Here is a 12,179-nt window from a genome sequence, read left to right on the forward strand (position 1 = left end):
GATTAATCCTTCCCTTGTGCAGACTCCCATCCCATTCACCCTGGAGATGCCTGCCATAATCATCTTTAAATACTACTTGGTCTTCCCTGGCTTCCTAAACTTCTCAGATCATATACAGTAAAAATTCACTCAGCCAAGCAATCAGGACCAGTATTTGATCAGTCAGTCAAATAATTGGTAAGATCAGATAATCATTAAAAACGATGCAAACAGTAAACATTTCCAAATAAGCAAGTATATAAATAGTCATTCCTCTATCTTTTATCATAAGACTAAGGCCTCTTCTCTGAGTAAGGATCCACTGCTGACAGTTCTGTGTCATCTTTTTTTGCATAAACCACACCCTTAATGTATCATCTGTGTTTGCCAGTTGGGGTGTCTTTAAAATGTGATGGTAGAACTTAAAATTGTGAAAAACTATGAACATAGAATCCTTGATCTTTCACAATCTTCATCTAATTTAGGAGTAATTTTTAGTGACTGTATCCATAAGTCTTCACATAGCATTATCAATTTCATTTTCACACTTATTTCCACTGATTTATACCCGGTTTAAATAAATAAAAATAACAAACAGAGTTGGGGTAGACAGATTTGAGGATAAACATAACTGCCCCTTGGTAAAGCACATCAGCCAGCAAATGGAAGCAGCAGGCATGCTGGCGGATAATCCGACAACATGGGTATTCAAGAATGTGTTTACCAGACTCACAGAGAAAACAAACTCATGGTTACCAGTGGGGAAAGAGGGTGGGAAGGGATAAATTGGGAGTTCGAGATTTGCAGATACTAATTACTATATATAAAATAGAGAAATAACAAGTTCCTTCTGTATAGCACAGGGAACTACATTCAGTATCTTGTAGTAACCTATGATGAAAAAGAATATGAAAATAAAACAAGAACAAAAGCATGTGTGTATGGCAGAAACGCAGAGCACTGAAGACTGAAGGAGTCAGTAAATGGGAATGGGTTGAGAGCTTCTAATGTAGAGACTTCTCCACCTCATTTCCAGCCCACTCGGTAATCTGTTCCCCCTCCACTCAGCCAAATCTTATTTCCCATTTCTACTCAACAAGAACCCTCCTGCCAGTTACACCTGCTCTATCCCCTCCTTTTGCTCTTATCAAGTCTATTTATCAAAAAAAACGCCCCTTTTTCCTTTCTGCCTAAGGAAATGCTACCATCCTTCAAGCCCAGTACAAAGATTCCTCATCACCAGCCCAGCTTCATTATAGTTCTCAAGAGTTGACATCACACTATTTAGCCCTTTATTATCTCGTAATCCTTCATTATCCTGTTTCCTGCATTAATCTTTCCCTTCCTGCTGGATTATTCTCATTAGTACACAAGTATGTTCTAAAATCATCTATCTTATTTTTTTTAAGTACTGAAAGCTACAAACTCCCCTAAAGAGCGCACGATTTCTCCTCTCCCTTTGAGCCATGTTTCTTGAAACAGTTGCCAATTCATGCTGCTCTAACTTACACCCATGTACTTCAGCCCTCTTTAAACCACTCCAGTACGGGCTTCTGTCCTTCTCACTTCTCCAGTCAGGACCTGTAACACCTCCGCGTTGTCCAATTCAGTGACTGCCCTGTCCCTTTCACTTGACCTCTCAGTGCCATTTGACTGTTGAGGGCTTCCTCTTTCTAGAAACATCTTCTCTTGTCTTCTGAGACATTACTTTCCTGACTTCCCCCACCCCCGCCAGGGTAACAATCTCAGTTTCCTTCCCCTAGTCCTCCACCTCTAATAAAACTCTTAATGTCAAGTTCATTCAAGGATCCATCCCTCTTCTCTCCCCCTAACTCAGAGGTTTGCAAAAGGGACAGAACCAGCTTCTAAGGGAACTTCAGAAATGTCTAGGGATGTTTTCAGGATGAATAGTGGTAGTATTAAGTGAGCAAACCCAGAGATGCTAGGTGTCCTGCAGTTCAAGGACAGTCCCCAACAATGAAGACACGTCTTGTGTCATGACCTTCAAACGGCCCCACCAGATAGCCACATGGGTGAAAAACCTCCCTAGAACTAACTCAGCTTTACAGATTTAAGTATTGTGATGGGGTTTTAATACATGTAATTGCCAAGAAATACAACTGTCATGTAAAATTAATGGACAACTCTCTTTTTTTCCCATGAGTTGACCATTTTGGAAAATCACACAACCAATGGCAGCGAAGGCCCTTCTGAGTCACCAGAACGACACGACTGACTCACTGTGGAGAGAAGCAGCCACATTCGGGTGATTTTACGTGGAGGAGAGGTGCTCCCTTTCCTGCACCCCTGCTTTATTTTCTTCGCGTGGGGCACTTCTCACCATCTAGCATACTTTATCTTTTACTTAATTATTTTATAACTCCCTCCACCCGCTAAAACCTAAATTTAATGCATAAAGAAATTTTTGTTTTACTCATTGCTCTGTCCCCAGCATGCAGTACAATATTCAATATAGTATCTGATATATACAAAGGCTCAATAAATATTCATGGACTCAATCTGATTAGGTCATGTCTTCTACTGTGGTCATAAACAAGCACTTCAATATTGAAATGCATATTAAAAAATACTTTTATCTCTCTGTCACATTACAGTTAGATCATTATACTGATTTTTTTAATTGTGAGCACAGATAGGTTATATTAGCTACGGATGTCATGCCAAGATAGTAGAGGGTAGATGTCAAAACACCTGCTGTATAAAGGGGGCCTGGGCCTCACAGAGTTGAGGAGGACTGGCCTGTATGAGTTCACTTTTAACCCATACTTCTCTTCTAAACACCATACTCACATATCTAACTTTCTCCTTGACAACTCCAATCAAAGGACACAAAGACAGCTCAAAGTTAACATGCTCAAATGGAAGCTGATTCTCTACCCATCAATCAGTCTCCACCAATGACTCGAAAGCTAGGAGTCATCTTTTAGCCTCTTTTTCCCTGTTCACCTACTCCAATCTACAAACAAATCCTCTACTATCTTCAAAGTACATCTGGAATCCATCCACTTCTTTCTATTACCAAAACCATCACCTTGACCCTCACCACATCTTTTTGAACTGTGATGAAATCTAAGTAGCTGGCTGTTTTAGTCTTTCCCCTCTGCAGACCATTCTCCAGACAGCAACAGAAGGGCTCATCTTAACAAGTGGTTCCCACTGAACTGAGAATAAAATCCAGACTTTGGTCATGGTCTCTAAGGTCCTGCACAATTGGCTTCCTGACTAACTCTCCAACCTTACTTTCTGGCACCCTCCCCTTCACTCACTACATTCATTCACTTCCTAAAACAAAGCAAATCCTCAGGATCCTCCCTCCACTGAGACCCTCTTCTCCTCTAGCCTCTCTTGCCCCACCGCCCTCTACACACACACACACACACACACACACGCACACACACACTCCCTGAGCAGCTAGCTCCTTCTCACCCAGCAGGTCTGCCCAACTGACACTTTCTCGGAGGCCTCCCCTGATTATTCAACCTAAAGTTCCTGATTTTTCTTTCTATCATTTTCTTTCATGGCACACATCACAACTTGTAACATTATAAACGCAATCGTGTCTTTACTTTTTAATGTCTGGCTCTCCCACCAAAACCTAAATGCCATAAAAACAGGAACCAAGTCTTCTGCTTGAAAAGCTTCTCTGGCTTACCCTCTGCTTACAGAATAAAGAAAAAATCCTTTAAAACAGAAAAGCAGGTTTGGTGCCAACCTACCTTTCCAGACTTACCCCTCCACAACCTCCACTATCCGTACGTCCCCTCTGACTCCAGACACACCCTAAAACTAAGATGGTTTTCTACACATGCCACGTATCTTATTCTGTGCCTCTGATGTTCCCTCTGCCTGGTGAACTCCTGGGTGCCCAGAAGTCCCAGCTCAAAGGTTACTGCCTTAGGAAGCCTCTTTAGACCTTCAGAGACAGACATTAAGGTTCCACATTCTACAACTCTCATCATCTTGTCTGCGGAGGCAGTGGATTTAACAGACCACAAGGCTGCGGAGATTTACAAGGTTAAGTCAACTTAGGCAAATTTTTTTTAACTGTTCCTAGGGTTTTTTTTTTTAAGTTCTAATATAGCTTTTCCTGTAAAAACAGCGTCAACACAGGTTGATAACACAAATGTTATCTCAGAACATTTCTCCTTGGTGCCTGAATTTTCCAGGCTCCTATGTACCAGCAAATCTCCATTAGCACTTCTTGGGTTTCATGGTCCTTTCCAGATTTTTTTTTTTTATTGATTTTATGTATATACTGCTCTGAAACAAAAGTCCATATGATATTAAAACAAACAAAATACCCTGTTGTGACTTTCAGGTACTTCCACTGAAATATGGGATAATAACAATACAATAGCAGGACTGCTGCAAAGACTAAGAATTAAAAAAATATTCAGCACAGACCTGGCAATAATGAGATGATACATTTTCGCTATTATTTATTAACCTAAACTGTGTGGGTCGGTCTCTGAGATACCTGAAAGCAAAGACTATGCTTTGACAATCTGTGTATCTCCACTACCCATCAACTGGCCCCAAAATACACTCAGTAACTTTCTCAAATAAAAATGAAGCTGAGAGTCAGAACTGCAGTGGCAATGTTTAACTAGGTTAGAGAATCTTTAAGGAACATCAACAATATTTCATAAAATAAATAAAATCAGGTGGTATTTTATCATGTACCTATCAACTCTAAGCATTAATAGCCCAAACGATTACTGTTCTAAGGCTCTGGGATCTTCATGGCAATTTTTATTACAATTTTACTTGGCTTCGTTCAGACTCTGGATTATTACTTTCCGGGCCCTAGGCCTGTGCTAATTTGCATGAGCTTTAAACTAATCATTAGATGTAAAAAGTAATTTTGCAATTTAAATCTATGGCACTTAATTGGCTTCCTACCTCAAGGCACTAATTTGCCCTGAAACAGCTCATCAGACCTACCAGTCTATACAAGAGCAGGGAAGTGTTACAACTGCGCTTTAGAACCTAACAAGATGATTCAGAATATACTATGTCAAAGAGTGGATCGTCTTCTAGGTCTCCAAGTGTCCATAACGGTCTGTATCTACATTCTTAAAACAACAGCTCCATCACCCTAGTATTAAAAGAGCCAGCTACCCTCCCCCAAAAGAAGGGTGTGTGTGTGTGTGTTCCGGTGGCCGCGCGGCCACGCCTTGGGATCTCCTGACTGGCAGGTGGCCTGTTAGGAGTCCTGACATCAGGGTCACCCCAGCAGGCAGAGCACTAACAGCCTCCCCGCGCGGCAGAGCGTGCCGCGGACGCCTGCGAGCGGTGCATCCATCACATGGGCTGTAGTCTCGGCAGTCAGCCCTCGACGGAGGGGTGGCCAAGCACCGCACCCCGCAGGGCAGTCGGAAGAGGAACGGGCTGAGGGGCTGCGGGAGAGGTGGGTAGGATCCTTCACAGGGCTTGGCGCTCCCTGTGTTTGGAGGGGCAGGACCTTGCACCAACCTCCACGAAGGCATCTGTCAGGTCACTAGCTCTGTCCATCACTGGCAAATGGCGCCCGGCCACGATTTTCACCTTCAGCTTCCCAGGCATCGTCTCGGTTTCGGCCTCTCCTTGGGCTCCTGCAGAAACAAACAAGCGAGTCTGCGCCGAGCGCGCCCAGCGGGGCGGGGGAGGGGCGGGAGCGCGCGGGGAGCGGCGCGCGCCGCCGGGAGCGCGCAGGGTAACTGACAGCGGAGGGCGCGCGGGGGCGCGCCGCGCTAGCGGCAGCCACTTACTCTCGGAGGGGAAAGGGGCCCGTCCCGCGCGGGCGCTGAGGCCTCATTCCGGAGAGGCAGCCCGAGGAGTGGCCCCGGTGGAGGCTTCTGCCCTGGCCCCACAGCGCTGGCAAGAGAAGCAAAAGCCAGTCAACATCCCGTTGAGCCGCTGCCGCCCCTACCCGTATTTCTCCTCCCCCGAAAATGGCGGCTCCCTGGGCGGGGAGGAGGCATCGATCACTCGGCGCTCGGCCCACCGCTCAGGGGAGAAACTAAATTCGCGGAGTCCAGTCAAGGAGGCGGGGCGGACTTCGAGGAAGCTGGAGGGCAGGGGAGCGGGTCGAGCGCCGCGTCATCCACCGAGTAGGGTAGCGCCCTGCTGCCTCCCGGGAGGAAAGCCGGCTGCATCCTCCAGGGGTGAATCGCAGGTGTGGCCCCGTAACTTTTCAGAGGGCCGCTGCCTCCCAGCTGCAAACGCTGCATTTCCGAAAGGCTGGAACAGAAGGAGCAGCAGCAGAGACCGCTAGAGGAGCGATTTCGGGCTGCCTTTAAGGACCAATTAGTAGTTCGTGAAATCAACTAATTTCTATCTGGAAGGGGTGAAGTTTTTGTTTTATATGAAACAGAGTGAGAAATTTCAGAGACATCTCGGAAAGTCGAGTAAGTATTCTGTAGTAACATTCTTTTTATTTATTTATTTTTGTAGTAACATTCTTTATTCAGTCATATGCACGTGTACTGTGTAGCAGATTTACGGTAGGTCTTGGGCAAAACAAACAAACAAAAAAACTTCAAAATCCAAAGCCACTGCTTGAGGGAATTTACCCTGCACTCTCCGTATGGTTATTAAACAGCTACAAACCTAAAGATAAGGTCCACAATGCTGGCGAGAGTTCAAGACCTACCATAGGAGTTTACCTTCAACTACAAGAAATGAACTAGATGAGCTTGATTAAACTTCTTGAAGAATCGACCCAATTTTTTATATATATATAAACGTGCTAAAATGAGGCCTAACCTATAGGCTCAGACCATCAGAAAATGATTAGGGAAATTGAGACACACACAGGAAGTAATGCCAATCACTGCATACCAAGTTATCAAAAACAACATTAACAGTACATGCCATATCCAGTACCAAAATCAGCATTACCAATTTCGGTAGGAAGATCATACCACTGGATTCATCGAGAGTGGAAAATTCCCACAGGAAGATATCAGGGTGATATTTTAACTTTAAGAATGCTCCACAAGAAAGGCATCCAAATTGGAAAGGAAAAAGTAAAACTGTCTGTTTGCAGATGACATGATACTGTATATATAAAGACTCCACTAAAAAACTATTAGACCAAATAAATGAAATCGCTATAGTTGCAGTACACAATATCAGTATACAGAAATCTGTTGCTTTCTATAAACTAACAGCCAATTATTAGAAAGAGAAAGAAAGCAATCCCATTTATAATTGTATCAAAAAGGATAAAATATCTAGGAATAAATTTAACCAAAGAGGTGAAAGACTTATATACTGGAAATTATAGACATTGACTAAAGAAATCAAGTAAGACACAAAAAATTGAAAATACTCCATGCTTATTGATTAGAGGAATTAATATTGTTTAAAAATGTTCATATTACCCAAGGCAATCTACCAATTCATTGCAATCCCTATCATAATTACAATAGCATTTTACACAGGACTAGAACAAACAATTCTAAAATTTATATGGAACCGCAAAAGATTATGAATAGCCGAAGTAATCTGGAGAAAGAAGAACAATACTGGGGTATGCTCCCTAATTTCAAATGGCACTGCAAAGCTAAAGTATCTAAACACTATGGTATTGTCTTAAAAATAAGCACACAGATCAATGGAACAGAATAGAGAGCCCAGAAATAGACCCACATATATAGTCAATTAACTTACAACAAAGAAGCCAAGAATACACAGTACGAAACTGGACAGCTACATGCAAAAGAATGAAACTAGAGCACTGTGTTACACCATACACAACAATTAACTCAAAGTGGATTTAAGACTTGAATGTAAGACCTGAAACCATTAAAACCCCTAGAGGAAAACATAGCCAGTAAGCTCCTTGACACTGGCCTTGGTATTGAATTTTTGGATCCGACTCCAAAAGCAGTGGCAACAAAAGCAAAAATAAATAAGTGGGACTACCTCAAACTAGAAAGCTCCTGCACAGCAAAGAAGACTATCAAAATGAAAAGGTAACCTACTGAATAGAAAGGCAAATCATATAGCTGATAAGAGGTTAATATCCAAAATGCATAAAGAATTTAAACAACTCAATAGCAAAAAATTAAGCAATCTGATTAAAAAATGAACAGAGGCTCTGAATAGACATTTTTCTAGAGAAGTCCTAACAGGCATGTGGCCATCTAATCACTAATTGACATGGAAATGCAAATCAAAACTAATGAGATAACTCACACTGATTAGGATGGCTACTTTCAAAAAGACAAAAAATTCAAAAAAAAAGATTCTAAAAAAGGTGTTGGAGAGGATGTGAAGAAAAGGGAACCCTTGTACATTGTTAATGGACGTGTAAGTTAGTGCAGCCATTGTGGAAAACATGATGGACGTTCCTCAAAAAATTAAAAATAAAACTACTATATGGTCCAGCTCTTCTGTTTGTGGGTATTTGTCTGCAGAGCATGGAAACACTAATTTGAGAAGATGCAAGCATTTTCATTACAGCATTATTTATAAAATAGCCAAGATATGGAAGCAACCTAAGTGTCCTATGATAGATGAATGGATAAAGAAGATGTAATAAGTGTGCTTGTATATATATATATTATATATATATATATATAATATATATATGTAACACACAATGGAATACTACTTAAACATAAAAAATAAGGAAATCTTGCCATTTGTGACAACATGGATGGACCTTGAGGGTATCATGCTAAGTGAAATAAGTCAAAGAAAGACAAATACCATATGATTTCAGTTATACATGGAATCTAAAAAACAAAAAAAGCAAACAAACAAAACCAAACCAAAGTCAAAGATACAGAGAAAAGATTTGTGGTTACGGAAGGAGAAGAGGGGTGGGGGTGGGCAAAATGGGTGAAGGCAATCAACTGTATCAATTGTATGTTAATGAATGGTAGCTACACTTAATGTGTTGGTCACTTTGTAGTGTATACAAATATCAAATTATTATGTTGTCCGCCTGAAATTAATATAATGTTATATACTAGTTTTGCCTCAAAAAAAAAATACTCAGCAGTTTAAATTAAGTACTCTAGACAGTGGTGACTCAGAACTGTCTTTTCAAGGCAAAAATTTCTTCTGTAGAAGGAATATTGTTCACATAAGTGAGCAGTTGACCCACAAAGAGAAAAGAAAAAGTCCCTGAAAGTAAAAATCTGGAAGGTAAATCGCTGACTTGTTGGACTAGAGAAACCTTTATCCATTCACATTGTGACAAAAAAGGATGGAGACCGCAGTTCGTATGCACATTTCCTTAGATCTCCCTGCAGATTTTTGTGGAGTCTATAACTGTGCACTTAAAATCCCCTGACCATACTCTCAAGGTCATCTACACACTGTGATCAGCTATTCTGGTGTATTTTGCTTTGTTTTGGTAGTAGAGTTGAAAACGTTCTTCTGTGTGTTTGTTTTACTGAAATCACAGTATTGCCATGGTACTAGTTTATTTTTTAAATACCAAAACACATAAAGAAAAAAGTTAGAAAATTGAAGTTTAGCCGCAATCTTAATGGAAAGTAAGGCATCTATTAACAAGATGTTGTAATGTAAAAAAAAAAAAAATTGCAAATTGCACAATTAGAAGTTAGCTGTTCAGCCTCTTAATTAGTAGCCTGTAAGTACTTGTACATCGCTGTTGCCTGAGGCCTCATCGACAGATTATAATTAAGATGCTTCCTGAAGACTTTTTTTTTAGTAGAATTAAGCCTAACTTTAGTTTATTTTCTAATAATTGTACTCGCTTCTTTTAATTAGTGCCGAGAACAATGCTAACTTTCCTGACAAATCTATCACCATCGGGCTCCTGATTATCTTCAGAGCTTTATACTTTGCTGCAATTACCTTCATCTTTATACTTTGCCGCTCTTTTTGCATTTTCCATCCTACAGTGATAACAAGACTTAATGTATGTTGAGTATTTGCTGCATATCAGCTACTGAACTCAGTGCATCACACCTCTTAAACCTCTCTAAAATCCTGAGATAGGAGTTATCAGCTTTCATTTTATAGATGAGGAAATCGAAGCTTTGCAAAGGTATGGTAATTACACCAAGTCATGGAGCTGGTAATGCTGGAGGCAGGATTTCTATCTAGACAATGTGATTCCAAGAACCCAGGCTCTTTAAAGTCTACATCTGGTTTTCTGATAAACTGCTTTTCTCTGCCTGGAATGCCTTTCTCATAGTCATCCTAGAAAATGCTTAAGAACTCCTAACTCATTTTAAATGTACTTTAAGATGTCTTCCAGTTCTCCTTCCTAATAAACATCCTCTGCATTCCCACCCCTATGCTACCACTTTATCTAGTCCGTGCATTACTGCACTCTCCAAATGCATAATTGTTTACCTTCTCTCCCCTGTGCAACTTTGAGCACCTTGAGGGGAAGGGCTGGTTCCTACTCCCTCATCTCTCAGTTGTCAGTCCCCTGCCCTGTGCCCTTTATGTGATCAAGAAATGTTTGTGGAGTTAAATCTAAGTAACATTTCAGCACGTACACTATTACTGCTTTGCTCGCTCTTCTTTCCTGGCTTCCTAAAATCTTTTAATCTCTCTCCATCCCCTCAAAGTTAAGACTTCTTAAGGATTGCCTGTATCTGGTGCCGTCTCCTCACCTCCCCGGCACTCCTAAAACTATTTCTATATTGGCTACCACCACTCTACCAAAACAGCTGTCCATAGAGCCATCACTAAAACTCTGTTTGCAAAATCCAGTGGAGAGTTTGCATTTTCCATGACTCTCAATGGCACTTGACAGTTGATCACACTCCCCTTGAAATACTCTTCCAAGCTTCTCCTACCTGTTCAGACATCTGTCTTCTCCGCCTGCTCTGTCTTTAACAAATAATGTGTTTTTCTCCAGTCTTTGCATGGCAGGGCAGACATCTGACTAGCAAACATCTACTCTTCTCATCTTCCTGTGAATTCTCTTCCTCCCCTTTGAAGCCCCAGCCCCCCTCCCACCCACTTCTCTTTAGCTCGAAATGGCATATAAGCCTCAATTTCCTGACTGCCTTTGAGTCTCACCATCTCGGTGGGGCTCCCATACACATGTATTTAAATGTTTTCTCCTGTTATTCTGTCATATTTAATAATCAGAGCAGCCAAAGAACCTAGAAGAGGAGAAATTTTTTTCACCCCCTACAAGAAGTTCACGCAATTAATATGTTTTCTTTTAAAGCTTCTTCTCCCATGAGTTGCTTTACTCACTCTGTGTCAGGGGTGCTCCTGATATTTGGGCTAAAATCGGAAAGATGACTGGAATCAATTTCAAACCAAATGTCACTTCCTCAAAGAAACTTTCCCTGAATTCCCAGGCTAGGGCAGCTTCTCCTCTTGTGCAATGTCATAGTACTTCAAGTGACTGCTTCTGATACTAAAATAATTGTGATTCAATAATTAGGCAGGTAGTTTAGTTTAAAGTCTCCTGCCCTAATAACACAGAAGCCCCATGAAACCAGTCACTGTCTATTTCTGCCTCGCCATTGCATCTCTAGCATATTACACAGAGTAAGCAATTTAATCCGTGTTTATTGGATGAATAAAATGTCACATCCCTGTGTAAGAAGAGAGCATGGTGGATTCCCAAGTTCAATGGACTGCCAAGGACTTGCAAGGAGACAGTGTCCCTGGGTTCAAATCTTAACTCTGTCTTCTACTAACTGTGTGAGCCTGAGTAAATTACTCTGTAAAAAAAAAAAAAAAAAAAAATCAGGATTTCTATAAAATTATGAATTGCTGGGAGAATTAAGATAATGCATTTAAAGTTTCTTGTACACAGAAGTATCCAACAGTTGTTAACTGTTGTTTATTCAGCAAACATTTTTATGTGACAGAAACTGTTTAGGGAACCAGAGATTTCATGGTGGATGAGAAACATCTCTGCCCTCATGGAATACATTTCAGTGGATGAGAAGTTAATAAGCAATAAATGAATATTGTAACTTCGGGCAAGTATACATCCAATAAAGAATGATAGGGAGGCATTATTTTAAATAGAATAACTTGAAAATAGCTCTCTAAGAAGATAATATCTGGAAAAAAAAAAAGGAGCAAAGATGTAGGGAGAAAAGGGATGGTAAAGAAGTTAGCTTCTCCGTTATAATCTGTTATGATTGTGGGTTTATTTATTTTTTACTACAGTCCTGTCAAACTTTTTGCTTTATATATATATTGAGACTGTTATTCAGAGGATACAGAAATAA

General features: G+C 40.8%; 1 protein-coding gene and 1 long non-coding RNA gene across 18 annotated transcripts in view; one reads left to right on the forward strand and one right to left on the reverse strand.

The window, feature by feature from the left end:
* C2CD5 (C2 calcium dependent domain containing 5) overlaps positions 1–5,917 on the reverse strand; it is a 76,748-nt gene extending 70,831 nt beyond the window's left edge. For 10 of the 17 annotated variants that reach the window (XM_064479100.1, XM_064479102.1, XM_064479099.1 and 7 more), the window contains exons 1-2: positions 5,751–5,908; positions 5,476–5,594 (exon numbers count right to left, since the gene is read on the reverse strand). In XM_064479100.1, coding sequence (XP_064335170.1) covers positions 5,476–5,565 — 90 coding nt within the window. In that variant the 5' untranslated portion in view covers positions 5,566–5,594; positions 5,751–5,908. Of the gene's footprint in view, positions 1–5,475; positions 5,595–5,750 lie in introns of all 17 variants that reach the window. The other 7 variants (XM_031443990.2, XM_031443989.2, XM_064479101.1 and 4 more) reach the window with 3 other exon arrangements.
* Positions 5,918–6,037: 120 nt separating this feature from the next.
* LOC135319320 (uncharacterized) overlaps positions 6,038–12,179 on the forward strand; it is a 45,257-nt gene continuing 39,115 nt past the window's right edge. Inside the window, exon 1 of the long non-coding RNA XR_010377814.1 lies at positions 6,038–6,389. This is a non-coding gene — a long non-coding RNA (uncharacterized LOC135319320). The remainder of the gene's footprint in view (positions 6,390–12,179) is intronic.

This window comes from Camelus dromedarius, chromosome 25, assembly GCF_036321535.1.
Source record: "Camelus dromedarius isolate mCamDro1 chromosome 25, mCamDro1.pat, whole genome shotgun sequence".
NCBI lineage: Eukaryota > Metazoa > Chordata > Mammalia > Artiodactyla > Camelidae > Camelus > Camelus dromedarius.